This window comes from Pithys albifrons, chromosome 7, assembly GCF_047495875.1.
Source record: "Pithys albifrons albifrons isolate INPA30051 chromosome 7, PitAlb_v1, whole genome shotgun sequence".
NCBI classification, from domain to species: Eukaryota; Metazoa; Chordata; class Aves; order Passeriformes; family Thamnophilidae; genus Pithys; species Pithys albifrons.
Genome location: NC_092464.1, coordinates 60,156,602 through 60,176,815, shown reverse-complemented (window position 1 = coordinate 60,176,815; position 20,214 = coordinate 60,156,602). Strand labels below are relative to the sequence as shown.

At 51.1% G+C, this 20,214-nt stretch overlaps 3 protein-coding genes across 3 annotated transcripts in view; 2 read left to right on the top strand and 1 right to left on the bottom strand.

Annotated features, from left to right (window-relative positions):
• The window catches only part of LOC139673810 (zinc finger protein 850-like), a 1,066,517-nt gene that overhangs the window by 579,022 nt on the left and 467,281 nt on the right, over nt 1-20,214 (top strand). Inside the window, exons 7-8 of the mRNA XM_071559628.1 lie at nt 4,392-4,975; nt 6,588-6,591. Of these exons, the coding sequence (XP_071415729.1) occupies nt 4,392-4,975; nt 6,588-6,591 (588 nt within the window). The remainder of the gene's footprint in view (nt 1-4,391; nt 4,976-6,587; nt 6,592-20,214) is intronic.
• On the bottom strand, nt 9,084-10,022 carry LOC139674290 (olfactory receptor 10AG1-like). The gene has a single exon (XM_071560478.1). The coding sequence runs from the start codon at nt 10,020-10,022 to the stop codon at nt 9,084-9,086; it is 939 nt and encodes a 312-aa protein (XP_071416579.1).
• On the top strand, nt 19,030-20,016 carry LOC139674289 (olfactory receptor 14J1-like). The gene has a single exon (XM_071560477.1). It carries the CDS (start codon nt 19,030-19,032, stop codon nt 20,014-20,016), a length of 987 nt encoding a protein of 328 aa, XP_071416578.1.

The window sequence follows — 20,214 nt, the reverse complement described above, 5'->3', positions numbered from 1 at the left end:
GCCAAGGAACAGGATCCATTGGCCTGGGGAGATTGCAGGGCTGGGGATGTGCTGTGTGTGTGCCAAGGAACAGGATCCATTGTTCTGGGGAGATTCCAGGGCTGGGAATGTGCTGTTTGTGTGCCAAGGAACAGGATCCATTGGCCTGGGGAGATTGCAGGGCTGGGGATGTGCTGTGTGTGTGCCAAGGAACAGGATCCATTGGCCTGGGGAGATTGCAGGGCTGGGGATGTGCTGTGTGTGTGCCAAGGAACAGGATCCATCGGCTTTGCTCACCAATAAATTTGCTTTGCTACCTCAGCTGTGTTTTAGTGTCTTGTATTTTGTTCTGGAAATCCTCATGAACCTGGAACATTGGGAACAACCTGGTGAGCCACATTCCCAGTGACCCACACTGGGAGCACACCTGGCTCGTGGGTCTCCACACCCTCCTGGTTCCCTGTGGGCACTTGGGTGAGTGCAGAGGGAGGAACATCCATCAGGACGCAGACCAGCATTGGGAATTCATTGGGAAGAGGGGATTTATTGACTTTACACCCCTAAAAATGTCACCTGCTCCATCCCATCATCTCTTAAGGTGCCATCAAGCCTTCTAATTCCTCCTGAAAACCCTGAATTACACTCAAGAGTCCCTGAACGTCTCTTGAAATGCCCAGAATTTCATCCCAAATCACCCCAGTTTTACTCCAAACCCCTAAAGATTCCACTCAAAGTTCCCTTAATTCTATCCCAAATTTCTTTTAATTCCACCAAAACATTCCCTGATTTTCACCTTATACTACACTGATTCTCCTCAAAGTTGCCTTAATTCCACCTCCAATCCCTATAAACCCATCAAAATCCTGCTGATTTTTCTTCAAATCCCCTGAATTTGATTCAAAATTTTCTTAATTCTGCATAAAATTCTTCTCATTTCTACCCAAATCACCAATTTTAAACCTAATCCCCTTAGTTTTACTGAAAATCCCTAATAATATTTCTCACAATTCATTTAATTTCATTTAAAATCTTCATAATTGCATTTATTTTACTGAAAATTCTATTAATTCCACCTAAAATTCCCCAAATCTTCATATTTCCAATTAAAATCCCATTTATTCTATCTAAAATTTTCTTATTTCTTCCCAAAGTATCCCTAATTCTACCCCAAATGTCTTAGTTGCACCCCAAAATTCCTTAATCCCTCTTAGAATCCCTGGTATTCCATCCAAAATCATTAAGATTCCACTCTAATCCCCTTAATTTCACACAAGGAATATTGAATTCCATCTCAAGTTCCTTTCATTCCACCCAATCTCTCCTAATGTCACCTTAAACCCATTTAATTCTGCACTAAAACCACTGAATTCCACCCAAAATTCCTATAATCGCACCTCAAATCTCTTAACCCCACCCCAGATCCCTTCCCCAGCTCACCAGCCCCCAAAGTGGCCCCAGATCCCCCCTGGCCTCTCAAGTGCCCCCTTGGAGAGCCAAATCCTGGGAAAAAGCCCCACGGGAAAGGGGGGGCTGGGGGGCTTTGGAGGGATTGGGGTGGAATTGCCGTCTGGGGGGCACTTGGGACACAATGGGAATCCCACAGGGGTCTGTGGGGGCATTTATGGGGCACTTGGGTTTACGAGAGGACACCTGGGGGGTCACTCGAGTGTCCGGCAACGGAATCTGGGGGTCCAAACAGGATTTTAGGGGTCACTTGTAAGTTCTGGATGAACTTGGGGGTCACGTGGGGGTCCAGAGAGGTGATTTGGGAGTCCTGGTGGGTATTGCGGGAGCACTTGGGGGTCCTGGGGCCCTTCTGGGGCAGTTTGGGGTCCGGGGGGCACTTGGGGGGCTGCAATGGGGGTGGGACCGACCCGATTGGGCGCGGGGGGGGCGGGAGTTGTAGTCCCGTCTGTGATTGGCCAGAACGGGCCGCGGTGCATGACGGGAAATGTAGTACGGGACAGGCTCAAAATGGCGCGGACTCAGTATCCCATCACCGCCCGCTGCATTCCTGAGCGCTGACTGGCTGCAGGCGGTGACGGGCAGAAGCAGCGCCCAATCAGAGGCGGCAGAGACGGAGGGCGGGACTGGACGGCACTGCTGGAAAGTTGAGCAATGGCGGCGAGTTTCGGCTAATTTCTGAAAATTTGGGAGTATTTCGGGGGCATTCGGGGCCTCGGGGCGGGTTTTGGGGGTCCCTCACGACCCAACCACCCCCAACAGACCCCCCGTGACCCCCCCCGGGGCCGTGTTGGCCGTGACGGTGAAGGAGCCGGGTAAGCCCCTCCCCCCACCCCGGGATGCGCCTCAGAACGCCCCAAATCCCCCCCGAAAATACCCCTGAGACCCCCCTAACCCACCGCCTGGGACCCCCCAAACTGCCCTGGAGCCCCAGGATGCCCCAAATCCCGTCCTGAACTCTGTGGAGCCCCTGAAACACCCCGGGCCGCCCCAAACACCCCAGAGATCTCCTAAACCCCTCCCAGACCCCCCAAACCTCTCCCAGACCGTCTAAACTGCCCAGGACCCCTAAAATGCCCTTATACTCACCTAAATTCAGCTCCCAGACCCCTCAAACCACCGCAGGACTCACCAAACCCCCTTCTAGGGCACCCAGACCTGCCCAAATTCTCTCAACCTCCTCCCAGACCCCCACCCAGACCATCCCTAAACCTCTTCAGGACCCCCCCTAGTCTTTCTTCCAGTCCCTCCAAACCGCACCAGGTCCCCCAAACCGCTTCCAGACCTACCCCAACTATCCCAGGATCCCCCCAAAGCTCCCTCCCAGACCTCCCAAAACAACTCCAGGGCCCTCCAAACCCCTCCAAGGAATGCCGAGGGTCCCAGGGGCGGCTTCTGCCCTGAGTCTCTGCTCGGGGTGCTCAGAGACCCCCCTGGGACACTAAAACAGGGAGCCTGGAGAGGGGGGACCCCCAATACCTGTAGGACCCCCAGCAAGCCCGTTAGGGGGGACCCCCGAAAGCCCAAAGTGGAGAGATCAGAGAGCAGGAACTTCTGGGAGGCTTTTTTGGGGCTGAATCTTTTGTTGTGTAGGGGGGACACAGAGCTGGGGAAGGGGGTTTTCAGGGGGCCACAGGTCCAAGGAAGGGGGGATATAGCAGCTTGGAGAAGGGAAATGGAGGGTCCAGGGGGACTCTGTGCCCAGGAAAGGGGGGTCCAGGGGTCAGGGAAAGGGGAATCATGGGGTAGAGAGATCCAGAGTATCCAGAGAAACTGATTCAAGTGGACCCCCAGTGTTCCAAAAAGGGGGAGTCTGTGGTCTGGGAAATTCAGGAGTGGGGGTTCCAGGGGACCCAGAGTGAAAAAAACCAAAACAAAACAGGAGGTGTGGGACCTGGAAGAGGTGGAATGGCCAGGCAAGGGTATGCAGGGGAATATTGGTGCAGGATAAGGGGGTGCAGGGGGATCCCAGTGCCTGGGAGTGGGCGATCAGGAGGGTGCCAAGGTGAAGGACAGGCAGGACTGGGGTGGGGAGAGGTAGTTGGTGGGTCCAGGGGATGGCAGGTTAAAGGAAAAGGAAGTGTGGGATGGGTGGGAAAGGGGGGTCAGGGTGTTCCTGGAGTCAGAATTAAGAGGTGTGGGGACAGGAAACCTGAGAATGGCCGGGCAGGGGTTTCTGGAGCCCCGGCAGCCTGGAGAGGGAGGACACTGAACAGACAGGAGACCCCAAGCAGCCAGGACAGGGGGTACCCCCAGAACCCCAAAATGGAGAGGCCAGAGAGGAGGAGTTCCTTTCAGTATTTTCTTGGCTGAATCTTGGAATTTTGGAGATTTTTATGGACACAAGAAGCTTGTTAAGTTCTAGAGATGGTCTTTGGGAGGAGGAACCCCCAACCCAAGGCACTCACACCTTGTTTTTCCCCAAACCAGGATTTCTCCTTCCCAAAGCTTGTCAGGATGGAGGAGGAGGCTGCGAGGAAGAGGAAGATGCCACGGGACCCCCAGGCAGGTGAGGAGGAAGTCAGTGCCCCTTTGCCCCTCCCTTGTGCTGCATCTTCCAGCCCAGCATGGCCCCGGCTGCAGGACAACCCCGCTGCCGACGCCGTCCTGCCGGGGCCGGGTTTGGGGGGATGTCCTTGGCCTTCCCTGTGGGCCAGAGGCAAATTCCCTGAGTGTCCTTGTTCCTTCCTGCCCCAGGCCCTGAGCTGAGCACGGAGAGCACGGAGGACAAATCCCCCCGGCAGAACCTGCTGGCAGAGGTCGATTTGAGTGGCTCCACAGCACAGGAAGTGACTGGGGAGGAAAATCCATGGAGATCCCATAGGAGGAGGAGCTCCAAACTCAGGACAGGGTGCTCTAAAGAGGAGAAACCCTCCATCTCCTGGGAGGGCAGTCAGAGCTTGAGCCAGAGCTCCGATCCGGTGATGCAGCAGCAGCTTCACACAAAGGAGAAGCGCTACAAGTGCTTGGAATGTGGGAAGAGCTTCAGCCAGAGCTACAGCCTGATTCGCCATCAGATGATCCACACCGGGGAACGTCCCTACGAGTGTTCAGAGTGTGGGATGCTGTTTCAGACCAGCTCGCATCTCCTCACACATCAGCGCACGCACACCGGGGAGAGGCCCTTCCGCTGCACGGACTGCGGGAAGAGCTTCAGCCGCAACGACACCCTCATCAACCACCGGCGCAAACACACCGGGGAGAGACCATACAAGTGTAGGGAGTGTGGGAAGATGTTTATGAGCAGATCAGATCTCCTCAAACATCAGCAGACACACACAGAGGAGCGACCCTACAAGTGTGAGGAGTGTGGGAAGAGTTATCAGAGGAGCTCAACTCTCCTCAGGCATCAGCGCACACACACAGAGGAGAGGCCCTTCTGCTGCACCGACTGCGGGAAGAGCTTCAACCGAAACTTCACCCTCACCATCCACCGGCGTATCCACACCGGGGAGAGGCCATATGAGTGTGGGCAGTGTGGGAAGAGCTTCAACTTTAGAAGTAACTTGACTCAACACCAACGGACCCACCGGTAAAGGAAGACCTACAAGTGCCCCAACTGCAGGAACGTCTTCATCCGCTGCTCCAACTCCATCATCCATTGGACGACCCACCTTGGATGATCCACAGTGACCCATGTTGGTCACAGACTTGGCGACACAAGTTGGGTAAAGAGTTGATGACCAACATTCTTGATGAGGCCTGTTTAGCAGAGACCTGGTGACCCACGTTCCAGGTGATCCATGCTGGGCAGTGCACTGCGTTTGTGCGGCCAGATTTTGTAGTGGGGGGGACTCCAGGGATGGGTTCTGTGAGCGGTTGTCAGAAGCTTCCCCCTTGTACAGCACCTGTCCAGACCCCCCTGAAGGTGAGGCTGACCCAGGTTCTTGTTAACCCAACCTTTGGAGTAGATTACATTTACTTTATCAATATCTATGTATATGTAGGGTTTAGAACAGTTTTGTTTGCATGTAAAGTAGGTTTGGAGCAGTTTTGTTTCCTGTCTGTAGTGACATAAAAGCATAAAAATAACCCTTCCCTTCCCTGGCTCCAAGCCCAGCCTGTCCCCTCCAGGGCTGGGTGTGCCTCCCTCTGCTCCTGGGTGGTTCTTTTGCCCATGGGCAGCAAAGCACCCACTGCTTTTGCAACTGGATAATGTTGGAGCCATGAACCATCAGCATTCCATCCCCTGAAAAGTGGAGACACTGGGGTCTGGTTCCACCACACGTGTTCCTGTGCAGATAGAAATACTAAATAAACATTTATCTTGCTGACAGCTGACCCCATGGCCAGCACCACCTCTCCCATACTCTGCCTTTATAATGTTACTGAAATCCTTGGAAACCATTGGGGCAATAAACCCTCAACACCATCTTTTCAGTGTTGAAGAGTCAGACGTTCCTTATTCTGGGTTTGACTGACAAAATTGCAGCTTCCACAGAGACACCGAGAGAAGACTTTTTCACCTATTTATACATTTTTCAGCAAACAAATAAATCAAATGTTCATTGGTTCTAAATTGCATAATTCCCTTTCATTAATTAGTAGTCTCTCCTCTGTTGGTTATCGATTTCTTGCTTTCTATATTATTTTTTAGTGTTTTCAGTATCTTTTTTCTTGGGTAGGGACTTTTCAAAATAAATACTGTGTCTTTCGTAGCCTCTTCTTTTATCATGTCCCTGTGGTCTGTATGTTCTGCATTCCAGATGTCCAACCTCAACCACCCATCTCTCTCTTCCAGGCTTTGTTCACTGAGGCAGATCAGAGTTTATTTATCAAAACTTGAAGTTCTGGTACTTTTCACAAGTTCTTCCCACAAAAATACCTTAAGACAACTTTGATAAATGCTGGCCAAGTGTGATTTAAGGATAACACTTTACTTATCACCAATATATATTGATTTTAAAGCCTGATGCTGGGACTGGGAGGAGCTGGGGCCATCTTGCTGGCACTGGTGGTGCTGGAAGCCCCCCTGGTTGAGAGTGAGGAGCTCTTGGTAAAGGGGGTGGGGAAAGGGTGGGTAGGGCAGTGGAAACTGGGGGGAAAAGGGGGCAAAAACTGGGTGTGGGGCTGCAAAGGGAGTGGGAACCCCCAAAACCAGGAATGGGGGAAGGAGGTTGGGGATTGGGGGGACAATTGAAAAGGGGGGTTGGGACACCCAAATTTAGTGGGAGGGGGACAGCTGTAAACCACACTCTGAGGGAGGAGGGGTTTGAAGTCTTACAGGAAAAGGAGGGGAGAGGGAGGAAAAGGAAGGCTTTGGACCCCCAAACTGAGCAGAAATGGGCTTAGACCCCAAAACCAAGCAGGGGTGGACACCCCCAACCTGAGCTGTGTGGGGAATTTAGGATTGTTGGGACAATGGGAAAGGAGTGGTATAGTGGGGAAAGGAGAGGTGGGTAACTGGGCAGGGGCATCTTGGGGGTCCTGTAGCAGGATAGTCTGCCTGGAATGGGGGAAAATAACTACTACAAGGCCCAGTTTGCAAAGCCCCCAGTGGGAAATGAAGGGGGTCACCCTGCTTTTGGGGTTGAACAAAGCTGAGAGTGGCCTGAGTCAACCAACACTCCAAAGTGAAACATCCTGAGAGGAAGGGGAAGATGTGTCAGAGCTGGGAAATCCTTGGATAAAGGAACAAACAAGTTCCACCCCTGAGAACTCCAAAGCTGTTGAGCTGGCACAGCCTGGACACACCTGACTGACAGGCCACCGCTTTCTACTATAAAAGCCCAGGCCTAAATTTTAGAGATTGGGTCTTCTGACATATCCCTTCTTGGGGGGTGTGTGGAGGTTCCTGCCTGGAGCGGGGATGCCCCTCGGGGTCACTCCTCGAGGCTGAGCCAAAGAGCTTTGTCCAGGGTCGTTGGTCTTGGTGAGTGACATCACTCTCTGCTTAATGATTGGGTTTGCTTCAATCCAAGTGTTTCAATATTGCTTCCTAGTGCAGTGTATGATAATAGTTCCTACAGCTTCTGTGCTGTCTAGTGAATAAATCTGAGTCAGATCTTTTTGTCTAATCATTACCATAGTAAATCATATACATTTCTATAAGTTTATCTGGTGTTCCATCCTTGATTGGGCAGGACAAAGTTGTACAAAGGTTCAGTCTCACCTGTATAATCCTTTACACAGAAACTATTGACAAAGTCTGGGGCTGGGATTGGATCCAGCCACTTCCAGGCTCCTCTGGGAGAAGGACTTTAGAAACCCAGGGGGTGCTGAGAGGCACTCGGGGTCTCTGGTGGTGTTGGGGGTCCTTTCTGCATCATGTGACTGAACGGGACCTTTTCTAAGAGACTATGCCTGCAGCTCCCACTGTGCCTGTGACAGGAATCCTGTGACTGTCTGTGACCGCTCTGTCCTTTGGCAGCCTGGAGACCCTTGGAATGTCCCTTGGAGGCCCTGTGAGTGCCTGAGACAGGTTGGTGCTGGAGCAGCCCAAAGTCCCCTGGGATGTCACCATGGAACTGCTGTGACAGCCTCTGACCATACGGCTCTTTGTCACCCCCAGAGACCCCTGGGAGGTCACAAGGGAGCCCCTGGGACAGTGTGGGACCTCATGGCTCTTTGGCAGCCTGGAGACCCCTGGATCCATCCCAGGATCCACATGGAGAGGATCCAGAGCCAGGTGTGCCACTGGAACTGTGTTGTATCCATTACTCTCTCTCTTCCCTGTGGAAATAAAGAGGGATCAGCAAATGTAGTGGGAGATCCCTGGGATGCTGCTGGGTGATCCATGTCCCTTCCTGACCCCCATCCTACGTGTTCCCAGTTTGGAGCTTCCAGACACCGAATCCGATGAGGATGATGATGATGATGGCAGAGATGAGGGATGAAATTTCATCCTGATTCTGGCTTTGGGAAGTCTGGGATGGTGAGGAGCGGGAGGGAAACCCCCATGCGACTTCTCCACATTCCCAAATTCCTAATTTCCAATTTCCACATTCCCAGCCCAGGGGTGCCCCAGACCATATGACATCACACTCGGTATGTCAAGTGGGAGGAAGTTTGGAGTGATGGTGTTTGTCTTTCCAAGTCACCCTTTCACAGGATGGGGCCCTACCCTCCTGGAGATGGCTGAACACCTGCCCAGCCATGGGAAGCAGGGAATGAATTCCTGGTTTTGCTCTGCATGTGTGCATGACTTTAACTCAACCCAGAAGTTTTGTTACTTTTACCCTTCTGACTCTCCCCCCCATCCCACTGATGAGAAGGGAGTGAGTGACTGTGCAGTGCTCAGGTACTGGCTGACATTGCTCAACCTTGAATAATGGAAACTCCACAGGTGTCTGGGATGCTATTCCAGTGCTGAATTTTTCCCTTGATGGGTTTTTAAATTATTATTTTTTTATTCTTTATAAATTAGTCCAGCTTTACAGATCTCAGTGCAAGACATCACAGCAGGGGAAGTTGCCCTTCATATCTTTTAGGATTTGAAGCTGATTCCATGCAGGGACACTGCCCATAGTCCATGAGGTCTAGGAAGTGATTGCTCAAATCCAAGAGGAGTCACCTCCTCATGGGTTGTCTCACCCTCTGGGGCTCATTGATGACTGGCCACAATTGCACTATTTCTACCTCACATGACATTGGTCAGACACAGCTTGACAGAGTTGTTGTGTTTGGGATCCACTGTGGGATCACTTTGTCCACAGGAGTTTCTTCAGGGCAATTCTCACTTCCTTATTCCTCAGGCTGTAGATGAGAGGGTTAAACATGGGAGTCACAATTGTGTAAAACAAGGCAAAGTATTTGTCAGGATCTCCGGAATCCCTGGAGTGTCCCTTTAAGTAGATGACTGTGGCTGAGCCATAGAAGAGTGTCAGCACCATGAGGTGTGAGGAGCAGGTGGAAAAGGCTTTGTGCCTGCCCAGAACTGAGGGGATTTTCAGAATTGCCCTGATAATTTGAATGTAAGACAGAACTATTAGGCAGAGGGGAAGAACTGCAAACCCCAGGATGATGGTGTGCAGCACCACTTGGTTCCAGAATGTGTCTGCACAGGCCAGGTCCAGCAGTGGAGGGACGTCACAGAAGAAGTGACGAAGGTCGTGGGAGGCACAGAAGGGCAAAGTGAACAGCTGGTAGGTCTGCCCTACCTGTACTGGTGTGACAGCCCCCCAGGAGCCCAGCACCAGCCTGGTGCAGAGCCCCCTGCTCATGGCCAGGGGGTAGTGCAGGGGGTGGCAGATGGCCACGTAGCGGTCGTAGGCCATGGCAGCCAGGAGAAGGCACTCGGTGCTGCCCAACAGGACCAGGAAATACAGCTGGGCAGCACAGCCAAGGAAGGAGATCCTGCCATCTGCCCTCAGGACACTCACCAGCATTTTTGGCAGCGTGACTGAGGTGTAGCAGATCTCCAGGAAGGACAAGTTCCTCAGGAAGAAGTACATGGGGCTGTGCAGGCTGCAGTCCAGCACTGTGATGAGGGCAATCAGGCTGTTCCCTGCCAGCACCACCAGGTAGATGACCAGGAGCACAGTGAAGCACAGGCCCTGCAGGCTGGAGTGGTCACAAAATGCCAGAAGAACGAATCCAGATCCAACGGTGTGGTTCTCTAAGCCTCTCCTTTGGGACATTTTCCCTCTGCAGAGCAATCCAAGCAGCAGCTCTCAGAGGGTGCTGGTGGCCCCTCTGCCACCACACGCACCTGAAGGCCAGAGAAAGACTCCAAACACCACACACAGGTGGCTGCAGGAGAGCTGGAAATCTAACAGGGCTGTTTGCTGCAGGGAGGATTGCAGAGGGAGGGAGGAACAGAATCCCTGAGCCTGCAGGACCCGGCGTTGCCACAGAGAGAAGAGAATCTTGCCTTGCTTTTTCAGAGGTGATTTTATTAAATAGGATGCCTGGGGATAAAAGGGAAAAGGAAGGAAATGGATAAATTCCAGCCCCTTGCAAAACCATCTTGTTTACATTCCTTGTCCAGATCTTTTGAGATGCATTTAATGTTAGAACATTGAGTAGAAACAGGGTGAAAAAGCAGGAAAGTGATGAAAACGGGGAAGACAAAGCAAGGCAAGGCTCGGGGAGGAGAGGCAATCCTAACACTGCAAGGCAAGTCATGACTCAGTTCTTAGACCTTAGGCAGAGAGATTAATCCCAGCTCTCCTCACATGTAAGAGCTCACCCCCTGGTGCTCTGTCAGACCACAAAGATTTTGGAGATTGTTGTAGATCTGAAACCTTCCCTTTTACCTGGGGAGGGGCATCTCTCTTCCAGTGAATCCGGTGACTCTGATGCATCCCCAGGGCATTTTAGCAAGACAGATAAGCAACAGTTTATGTCTAAATAAAAAGTTTTCACGGTGTTAAGACACAGGTTGGTGCAAGCAATGCCCCTTTTCAGCAATGCAGTTTTCAAGTCATTTAGGGAAGAAATGCTTCAAAGTGGGTGATTTCCCCACAATATCCAATTTTCCTGTGCAGGTCAGGCTTTTATAATTTCTGGATGAATCACAGATAGTTCAACATTCCTTACCTTCTTTCTCTGTCACTTGGATTCCTGACCCCTTACAAGTCCAGCCAGAGATTCATTCCCTCTGATCCCAGCCCTGCAACACTTTGCAGACCCGTGCAAGCCCCCACAGAGGCAGAGCAATGTTCTTGCTGCCTGGGGAGCTGAGCCTTTCCTTTGCATTCCCCACCCTCCCAGAGCACAGAGACTCCCTGCAGGGCACACAGACAGGGTGTGAGCTACAAGGCAGCACCTCCATCACAGGTTTCTTCTAAAGAAGTGACAACTCAGCTGAGAGGTGTTTCAGAAACTCAGTTTGGCCTGGGGAGGGAATATCCTCTCCCAGGTGAGGACTGAGGATGCTGCTGCATCTCTCAGCCAGCAGCAACACCCTTGGAGAAGTCTTCTTAAACTCTGAGGTATTACTGATGAGAAGCAGGTCAGAGAACATGCAATAAAGTGTCCAATTAGCACAGGGCATTTCTTCAAGAGAAAAACCTGAATTCACACAAACACATGGTCCTAATACTTTGCTTATTTTCCCATAGTACTTGTGCCATTTTCCTGTGAGTTTTATCTGTCTCATTGAGATGTGATTCAAAAATTACAATATAAAATCAGACTTCACATGAGAGTAAACTCACCACATGACTGTTTTCTAAACTACCAACTGAATGATACAAATATACAGAAAAAATAAATATTCTCATTGTAACCCAAGACATTGAGATACTCACATTTATTTTAATGTAATGCTTTAACTCAAAGCAAACATTTCCATGCAGGTTATCCACATACCAGAAATCCCTGCTTGTTGCCAAATGTTCTCAAAGATACAGCCTACTATTTTTAACTCTCAGGTGTCTCAGTGCTGCCAAGCTCATGAGTGGAGCCCAGGGCAGGCTGTCTTTGCTCCCAGCAATCTGCCAGAGCCCTTGTTCTGGGGTGCCAGTCTCACTGACAGCATTTCCTAAACCTGGAGAAAGTCTGAAAAGGAAGGAAGGAATCTTCATCCAAGCCAGGCTTTTGTCAGCATCTGAGCTGCCTGCACAGAGCCTTTACCTCCCTGCAATCGTGGCCTCCAGGGATCTGCTGGAAGGAGTCCCTGAGGAGGCTTTGTCAGGAATGGCCCATGGCGGGGGGCTCCTTAATGTTTCAAGGGCCTGCAGGTTTTTCAAACTGCTTTGAGTTTTGCTTTTGACTTTGTGTCTCTGAAAGGTTTGTGCAATTATGGCTTCCTGTGACCTGCTGTAGAGAATCCCTTGAGATTCTTTTGTCAATAACCACACTCAGTGGGGCTCATTAATGCTTCAAGATACTCAAGGTTTATTAAAGTATTCTTTTTGACACTAAGTCCATGAGAGATTTATGGAATCATAGCCTCCAATTATCTGCTTTAATTAGTCCCCTGAGAGGCTTTGTCAGTAATGACACTCAGTGGAGCTCATTAGTTCCTCAAAGTGCTTCAGTTTTTTAGGGCTAGTTGGGCTTTCCTTTTGATAGTGAGTTTTTGAGAGGTTTGTGCAATCATGGCCTCCAATGATCTCCAGTGAGCCCATGAGGAGCCTGTGCTGGTAATGAGGTTTCCTTTTCAGCTCCATAACTCCCTGCAGTGTCACAATGGCCTTTTGCTTCTATGGTATTTCATGTTGTCCTCAGGTTCCTTGTGCTCCGTAGGTATCTGCAGTGTGTCAGGGGCCCCTTGGATCCATGAGGTCTGTGGTGCTCCAGAATTCCTTTGGTTCCATGACACCCTGCAGTTTGACAAGGACCATTTGACGCTGAAGTGTCACAATTACCCCTTGATTCAACGAGGTTCCACAGTTTCTCAGGGTTCCTTTGATTCCATGAGACCCCACATGTCAGATGGGCCCCTTGGTTCCAGCAGGTTCTGTGGTGTTTTCATGGGGTTCCACACTGTCCTTGCTGGAACACACCTGGTTGGATGTTGCCCCACCTGCAGAGCTGCCTCCAGCTCTGGGGTCCCAGCACAGCAAGGACATGGAGCTGTTGGAGCAAGTCCAGAGGAGGCACCAAGATGATCAGAGGGATGGAGCAGCTCTGCCATGAGGGAAGGCTGAGAGAATTGGGATTGTACAGCCTGGAGAACGGAAGACCTTTGGGGTGACCTAATTGTGGCCTTCCAGGACTTAAGGGAACCAACAAGGAAGTTAGAAAGAGACTATTTACACAGGTCTGGAGTGACAGGACAAGGGGGAATGTCTTCACCCTGATAGAGGAAAGGGTTACATGAGATATTAGGAAGAAATTCTTTATGGTGAGTGTGGTGAGGCCCTGGCACAGGTTGCTCAGAGAAGTTCTGGCTGCACCATCCCTGGAAGTTGTTCAAGGTCATGTTGGATGGGGCTCTGAACAACTTGGTCTAGTGAAAGCTATCCCTGTCCATGATGGAGGTCGGAATGAGCTGTTCTTTAAGGTTCCTCCCAACACAAATCATTCTGTGATTCTCTGACTGGTGGGGGATGTGGTGGTTGGGGCCATCTTGGGCACAGAGACACTGAATGGCAGCATTTTCCATTTGGGTGAGGAAGGAGGGGGCAGCAGAACTGACAGCTGGCACTGATGGTGGGCAGACTGTGGCCTGCCTGGGAGATTGATTGATGGAATCCCTTGGGAGTCAGTCCTAAAGAACAGAGGAGTCCAGGAAGGCTGGACCTGCTTTAAGAAGGCAATATTAAGCTCCAGGAACAGGCTGTGTCCCCATGTACCCTAAAAGAAATGAGGGGGCTTTATTAAACAGAGAACTTAGTTTGGAACTCAGCGGGAAAAAGAGAGTATATTACCTGTGGAAGGAGGGACAGAAATCCTGTGGTACTACAGGGGTCTCGGGATCCGAATCGGGAAGCGGCTCCCGGGAAATAATCCAGACGCACACGAGGAGTGGTGGAAAATTGCCAAAAGCCTTTTCTTTCGGTTTGGGACTAGGCATAAGGACAAGGATGAGGGAGTGGCTTGGCAAAAGGGGTGTAAACTTGAAAGAGGTTTGACAATGCAAGAGTCAATAACTTAATACAACCAATAACAAGTCCCTTGGGGGTTGACTCCGGGACGGGGGTTCCAAACTGGTGGAGAAGGTGAAACCGCGTGGCGGTAGCGAGGTCATGGTGGGTGCAACCCGGCTCTGCCGGCCGGCCGTGCGTCTCTGTCTGGCTGGGACCCGTCGCAGCCCATTGTTGGGTCCCCAGAGCCAGCACCGGTCCAGCAGGGCCCGTGCCACACTTCACAGCCCAGCGCTGGGGGCCCTGGGGGGTCCGTAACCCACACAAACCCCACCGGGGCCAGCGCCATCCATGCCAGCTTTTACGCGGCTTTTATCTGCCGCGGCCCTGTGTGGCGCTGCTATCGCTACACCTCAGCCGATCCCGGGGCCGGTGGCTCCCCCCGGGGCGCCACCACCACCAGCCACCCCCACCCGAACACGAGGGCAGGGGGAGCCCCCCCATCGGGGGCAGTCCCGGACTTGGTGGGGACCGGGCAGGATCCCTTGATGTCACCATGGCAACACAGGGACGGAGCCTCCCGGGAAGCTTGGAACTCAATGCAGACTAACAGAACCAGGTTAGAACAGTGTGAACTAAACCTAAACTTCTGCCTGTTTCTTCCTCGTCTTCCAGGGAAGGAATATCCACAGGCACACACACCAGTCTCACCAGTGTCTGGGCACGAAAAGGACACAAGACCTGGTGATTTGTGGTTCCAACTCCAGTGAAACTTGAACCACCGTCTGTTCCCAGAACACAGTGTTCTTTTGTCCCAGAGATTTCTTGGGAATGGAGGGATTAAGAAAATGGGACAGGCAATTAGGTCAGTTGCAGGGCATGGCCAGGGACGGTCACTGACCAGTCACCTGTTTGCACATGATCAGCTCCTTCCATCCCCTTTTCTCTCTCTTTACTCACACCTGTTCCTTCACAAATCACTTTGATCTTTTCCTAGACTTCCCATGACAAGTCTTGCACTGTCCCCAAATGCACATTCTGGCTGCCCATCCTGACTCTCAGTACCTGAGTGAGAAAACCCCCAGCCTCAGCTGCAAGGCCATCCTGGGGGGCTATCACTGATCACTTGGGGAGCCTTTCATGCAGAGATGTTGGAAATCTCAATTGGTTTCTTTGAAACTTTTGAGTTTTGAAAGGTTCCTCCAAAAACATAGAACCTCATAACCCTAAAATGCCAATTTTTCCATTTTCACAAAATATTGGGGATTAGGTCACATTAAAATGCCAGCATGGTGCATGTAGGTATTTGCAGCCCTGTGGAGAAGGAACTGGGGACATAGGAATAAAAGAATAATAAAACTGTTTGGGCTGGAAGAGAGCTAAAACAACCACTAGTCCAAGTCCACTTCCATTAGCCAGGGACACCTTCCACAAGTTCAGACTGCACAAAAATCCCACCCTTGGAGAGCTTCACAGATGGGGTTTCCACTTTGTAAGCTGGCCCAGGTTCCTGCCACCCTCAGCACAAAATATTTCTTCCTTAAATCCAGTGCAAATCTCCACTCTGATGCCGAAGTGGTTTCTGATTCTTCACTTTTATAGATTTTAAAACACAGTAACTGTAGCAAATGTAGTGTTCATATTTGTAACAGCTTAAGTTCATTGTTTATACATCCTAACCCCTACCACAGACTCGTAGCTCAAATTCTTTTAGCTCTTTAGGCTCTCTTCAAGATGCAAGAGGTGCAGACTATCAGAAAGGCCTGCAGAACAAGACCAAACATAAACCAACACCCTTGAGTCTAAGAACACTGGAAAAACTCCAAAGCCCGAGGAAGAAGCGAATGAAGACAGAGGGTCCCACTGACCCCAGCCCCAAAATCCTGGGAGATGGCACAGGGGTGGGATTGGGGCTGGACTGAGAGATGTGTAAACTGAGGGTTGGGTGGGCAATATTATAAAAACCATGGAAATCAGTGTTCTGAGGAGAGGGTGCACGAAGATGTCATCATGTATTCCTAAAATGCCTAAGCCTGGACATTAAAGAATGTACCTTTTTTTCTTATCCCACATTGACTTGGCTCAGAGTCCTGCTTTGTGGGGGGCACTCACGGCATGACCTCATTGAGTTCCAGTTCCTGTGCCTCGTTCTGCCAATACAACCCTTGGCAAAAAGTGTCACTCTGTTTCTCCTGCACTAAGAGCACAACATTTTCATGGCTAAACATCTTGGAGAGAGACCAGAAAGGGGTTTGAAGACCTCAAGCACAAGCTCTGGGACAAGTGGTGTCGAGATTTCAGAAGGAACAGGAGAAACTTGAGAGGACTTCAAGGGCAACTGGGGAGGTCCAGACTGCACACAAGGAGAAAGGAATTTCTGCCCAAGGGCAGTGCTGTGGTGCAACACATTCCCCTGAAGGAGTCTGGATCAGTCCAAGGCTTTGTGTGCCAAGGCAGAGCCAGGGAGGAGGGAGAGATGTCAGTGCAGGAAGGGGCCAGCGAGGTGGGGCAGCCGGGGGATGCCGACAGCCTGCAGGGAAAGGGGCAGGGCATGGACACCGTAGGACAGCCTGGGCTGGAGAGGAGACAGGGATGTGCAGAAGCTGGAAGGCCCCAAGAGAGCCAACTTGTGTAGGCCTTTGGCCATGGCTGCTGTGTGTGCCCCTGATGGCATGAGGAGACAAGTGAGCCTTGCAGCCCTGGGGCCTCATTGCCTCCTTGTCCCTGCTCAGCAGCCTGGGAGGTGCCACCCCATCCTCCTGCCCATGGCATTGCACATCCCACATCCCAGTGCCTCAGGAAGGGCCTGGAGGAATGAGGGAGGGCCAAGATCTCCCTTCCCAGGTCCTGGGGTTCAGGCCTTAAGCCCTTTGAATTCTGAAACACAGCCAGTTTTATTAACCATGAGAGTCATCTTTCCCGTTCCTTGTCTATCCTTGCCATCACTCCTTCCAGTTTTCTGCTCTAACTGGAATCTGGGGACACTTTCTCAGTCCTGTTCCTCAATGGGACCCATTAGCACTACAAGAAACTTCAGTGTTTAATTGTCAATTTGAGTTCTTGAGAAGTTGTTTGAACTTAGTCTAATGGACTGAGTTTAATGTAAACAACACAAATCCCCCAGAGGGCCATTAAATGCCCTGGGCTGTTGCTGTGCTGCTGAGCTGGGCCGGGCTCCTGGCACACAGGGAGCTCCTGGCAAGCAGGCAGCGCTGCAGAGAGACAGCTCTGCCCAGGAGCAGCTCCTGTGCACAGCCCAGCAGGGCTCAGGGCACTGCCAGGGCAGCTCAGGGACACCAGCAGGGCACAGACAGAACTTAAAGGGGCTCAGCATTGGGAGGATGACTGAGAGCTCATGGAGGAGAAATCTTTGCAGTGCTGGACACGGTGAGTGTGTTGGGTGCAGGGCAATGCAGGGGCAGCTCCTGGAGGCATCTCCTAAAGCTGGCCCAGCCCCAGCTGATGGGATGTGTGAGGAGGGTGCTGTTGGTGGACACTTTGGAATAGCTGTGGAGCCGGGGGGTGCAGCCAGGGGTGCCCAGGGCTGTGGGGCAGAGCAGGGTCCTGCAGCCCAGGGCGCTGTGCTGGGGCAGGGACTCTGCTGCCTGCCAGGGTCAGCTCTCAGCCAGCCTGGGGAGCTGCTCACAGGGCTGGGGCAGAAGGAACAAACCATGATAGGTGATGGCAGGATCCTTCCACTCTCAGGGTGTTGAAGGTGGCCAGCTGCTCACAGCTCCAAATCACAACAGGACATTCAAGAATGGAGTTTTAAAGAAGCACAGAAGGTTTTGTGACACATGACTGGAATTGATACTGCTCTTTATGTCTTCTGCTCTGGCTTGCCCAGGTAGGCAATTGGACACAGAAATTAATTTCTCAGTCCAGCAGCAGGCACAAAAATTCTCCATCTTCTACAATGAGAACTGAAGAAAACAGGCAATATGAGAAATCACCACACTGTGCCCTACAGGCACCATCAGTGTCCCTTTTCCAGCCTCCTCAGGGTTGCTCTGACATTGTCACCAGAACCTGCAAAGATATTTTTCTCTTTAATCAGCTCTGAGGCACCACAAATGGAAGTGCAGAGCAGATGGGAAACAGAGCATTCAACACTGTATCTATCTGTGCTGACTATGAACTAAAACACTGAGAGCTGAGCACTATTATCTGTCCCGTCCTAAGGATGTTCACACTTTCATTCACCAAAAATTAGAATTTCGAGACTTAATAATACCACTTGATTGATATGGCAATAGAAAAAAAAAACAAATCAAACAACTAGAACAAAAACCTCAAAGAAACCAAGAAGGAACAAGGGCCAATAACCAAACCCCCTCCATAAGTTCCAGACCTGTTTGCTCCAGCCTTACTACCAAGCATGTTCTGTTCTCTTTCTTAGGACATGATTGTTGTTCAGTTCTCTGTACTGTAGCCTGGAGCCGAATTAATCAGGTAATGGTGGACAGTTGAATAGAGCAAAATGGTAGCTAGCCAAGAATTTTCTACTAGTTTTGGCTGGGTCACCTATGAAAGGAACCAAGCTGGGTCAAGGAGAGGAAGACTACCTGGGACCCTCCTTTTGGGGATGAAGAACAGAAGGACCCCTCCACAGAACTGAAGCCAGAAGAAAACACCGCCCCAGCTCTACCCAGACCCCACCTGTAATCAATATGCAATGAGATGTTGTAATCAATTATGTTCAAATGTATAATACAGCCTCCTTTGACACCTGCCAGGTGAGCAAGCCTCTGCTTGAAGTTTTGAAGCCTTGCTTCCTGTGCAGAAATAAATACCTGCTGCTAACGGGTGCAAACACCTTCTCTTAGCAGTTATTTTTGTGGCGTTCTCGCTTATCACAAACTCGCTATTACGTTCAGCTAAACCTGTTTCTGCAGCACAGAATCTTCTGCCACAAGAGCAGAGAGTGAAATGTTCTTACACCTGGCACTCCTTGTGAGTACTGGAGCTTTCACAAGCCAGATTCTGTGTGCCCACTGCATCAGGGCTGAACTAACTCACTGGAGCAGCACAATCAGCCCAGAGAGACCAAATGAATCTGAAATTGGGGGAGTGGGCTGGAAATTCTATGAGATATTGGCTGATTTTGTACTTAGAAATCTGTCCTAAATTGTCACTATCTTTTCCTTCTTCGACAGTGCTCCATTGCCAAATGAAGCTCATGTCGAACAGCAGCTCCATCAGCCAGTTCCTCCTCCTGCCATTGGCAGACACGCGGCAGCTGCAGCTCCTGCATTTGTGGCTCTTCCTGGGCATCTCCCTGGCTGCCCTCCTGGGCAACGGCCTCATCATCAGCGCCGTAGCCTGCGACCACCACCTGCACACCCCCATGCACTTCTTCCTGCTCAACCTGTCCCTCACAGACCTGGGCTCCAGCCTCACCACTGTCCCCAAAGCCATGCACAACTCCCTCTGGGACACCACAACCATCTCCTACATGGGATGTGCTGCACAGCTCTTTTTCTTTGTCTTCTTCATCTCAGCAGAGTTTTCCCTGCTCACCATCATGTGCTACGACCGCTACGTTGCCATCTGCAAACCCCTGCACTACGGGACCCTCCTGGGCAGCAGAGCTTGTGCCCACATGGCAGCAGCTGCCTGGGCCAGTGGCTTTCTCAATGCTCTGCTGCACACAGCCAATACATTTTCCCTGTCCCTGTGCCAGGGCAATGCCCTGGGCCAGTTCTTCTGTGAAGTGCCTCAGATCCTCAAGCTCTCCTGCTCACACTCCTACCTCAGGGAAATTGGGCTTCTTGTGCTTAGTGTCTCTTTATTTTTTGGTTGTTTTGTTTTCATGGTTTTCTCGTATGTGCAGATCTTCAGGGCTGTGCTGAGGATCCCCTCTGAGCAGGGACGGCACAAAGCCTTTTCCACGTGCGTCCCTCACCTGGCCGTGGTCTCCCTCTTTATCACCACTGGCACATTTGCTTGCCTGAAGCCTCCCTCCATGTCCTCCCCATCCCTGGATCTGGTGGTGGCAGTTCTGTACTCGGTGGTGCCTCCAGCAGTGAATCCCCTCATCTACAGCCTGAGGAACCAGGAGCTGAAGGATGCTGTGAGGAAAATGATGACTGGATGCTTTTCAGCAGGAAGAGACTGCCTGCTTTGCTCTGGCAGTGACACCCAGTGCATTTCATGAGAGACCAAGTCTATCCTCTTATACAGTTTTCCTTTTTTCCCCCATTCTTACTTTTCTGTTATCAAAAAAAAAAAGTAACTATTAATTTTATCCCAGCTAATTAGCCACCCAGTCTTTTGTGACCAAGGCCAAGGACTGCCCTGGGCATCCCATCAGAGGGGCCATTCCCCACCCTGGATGCTCCAGCCCTGGGATGGG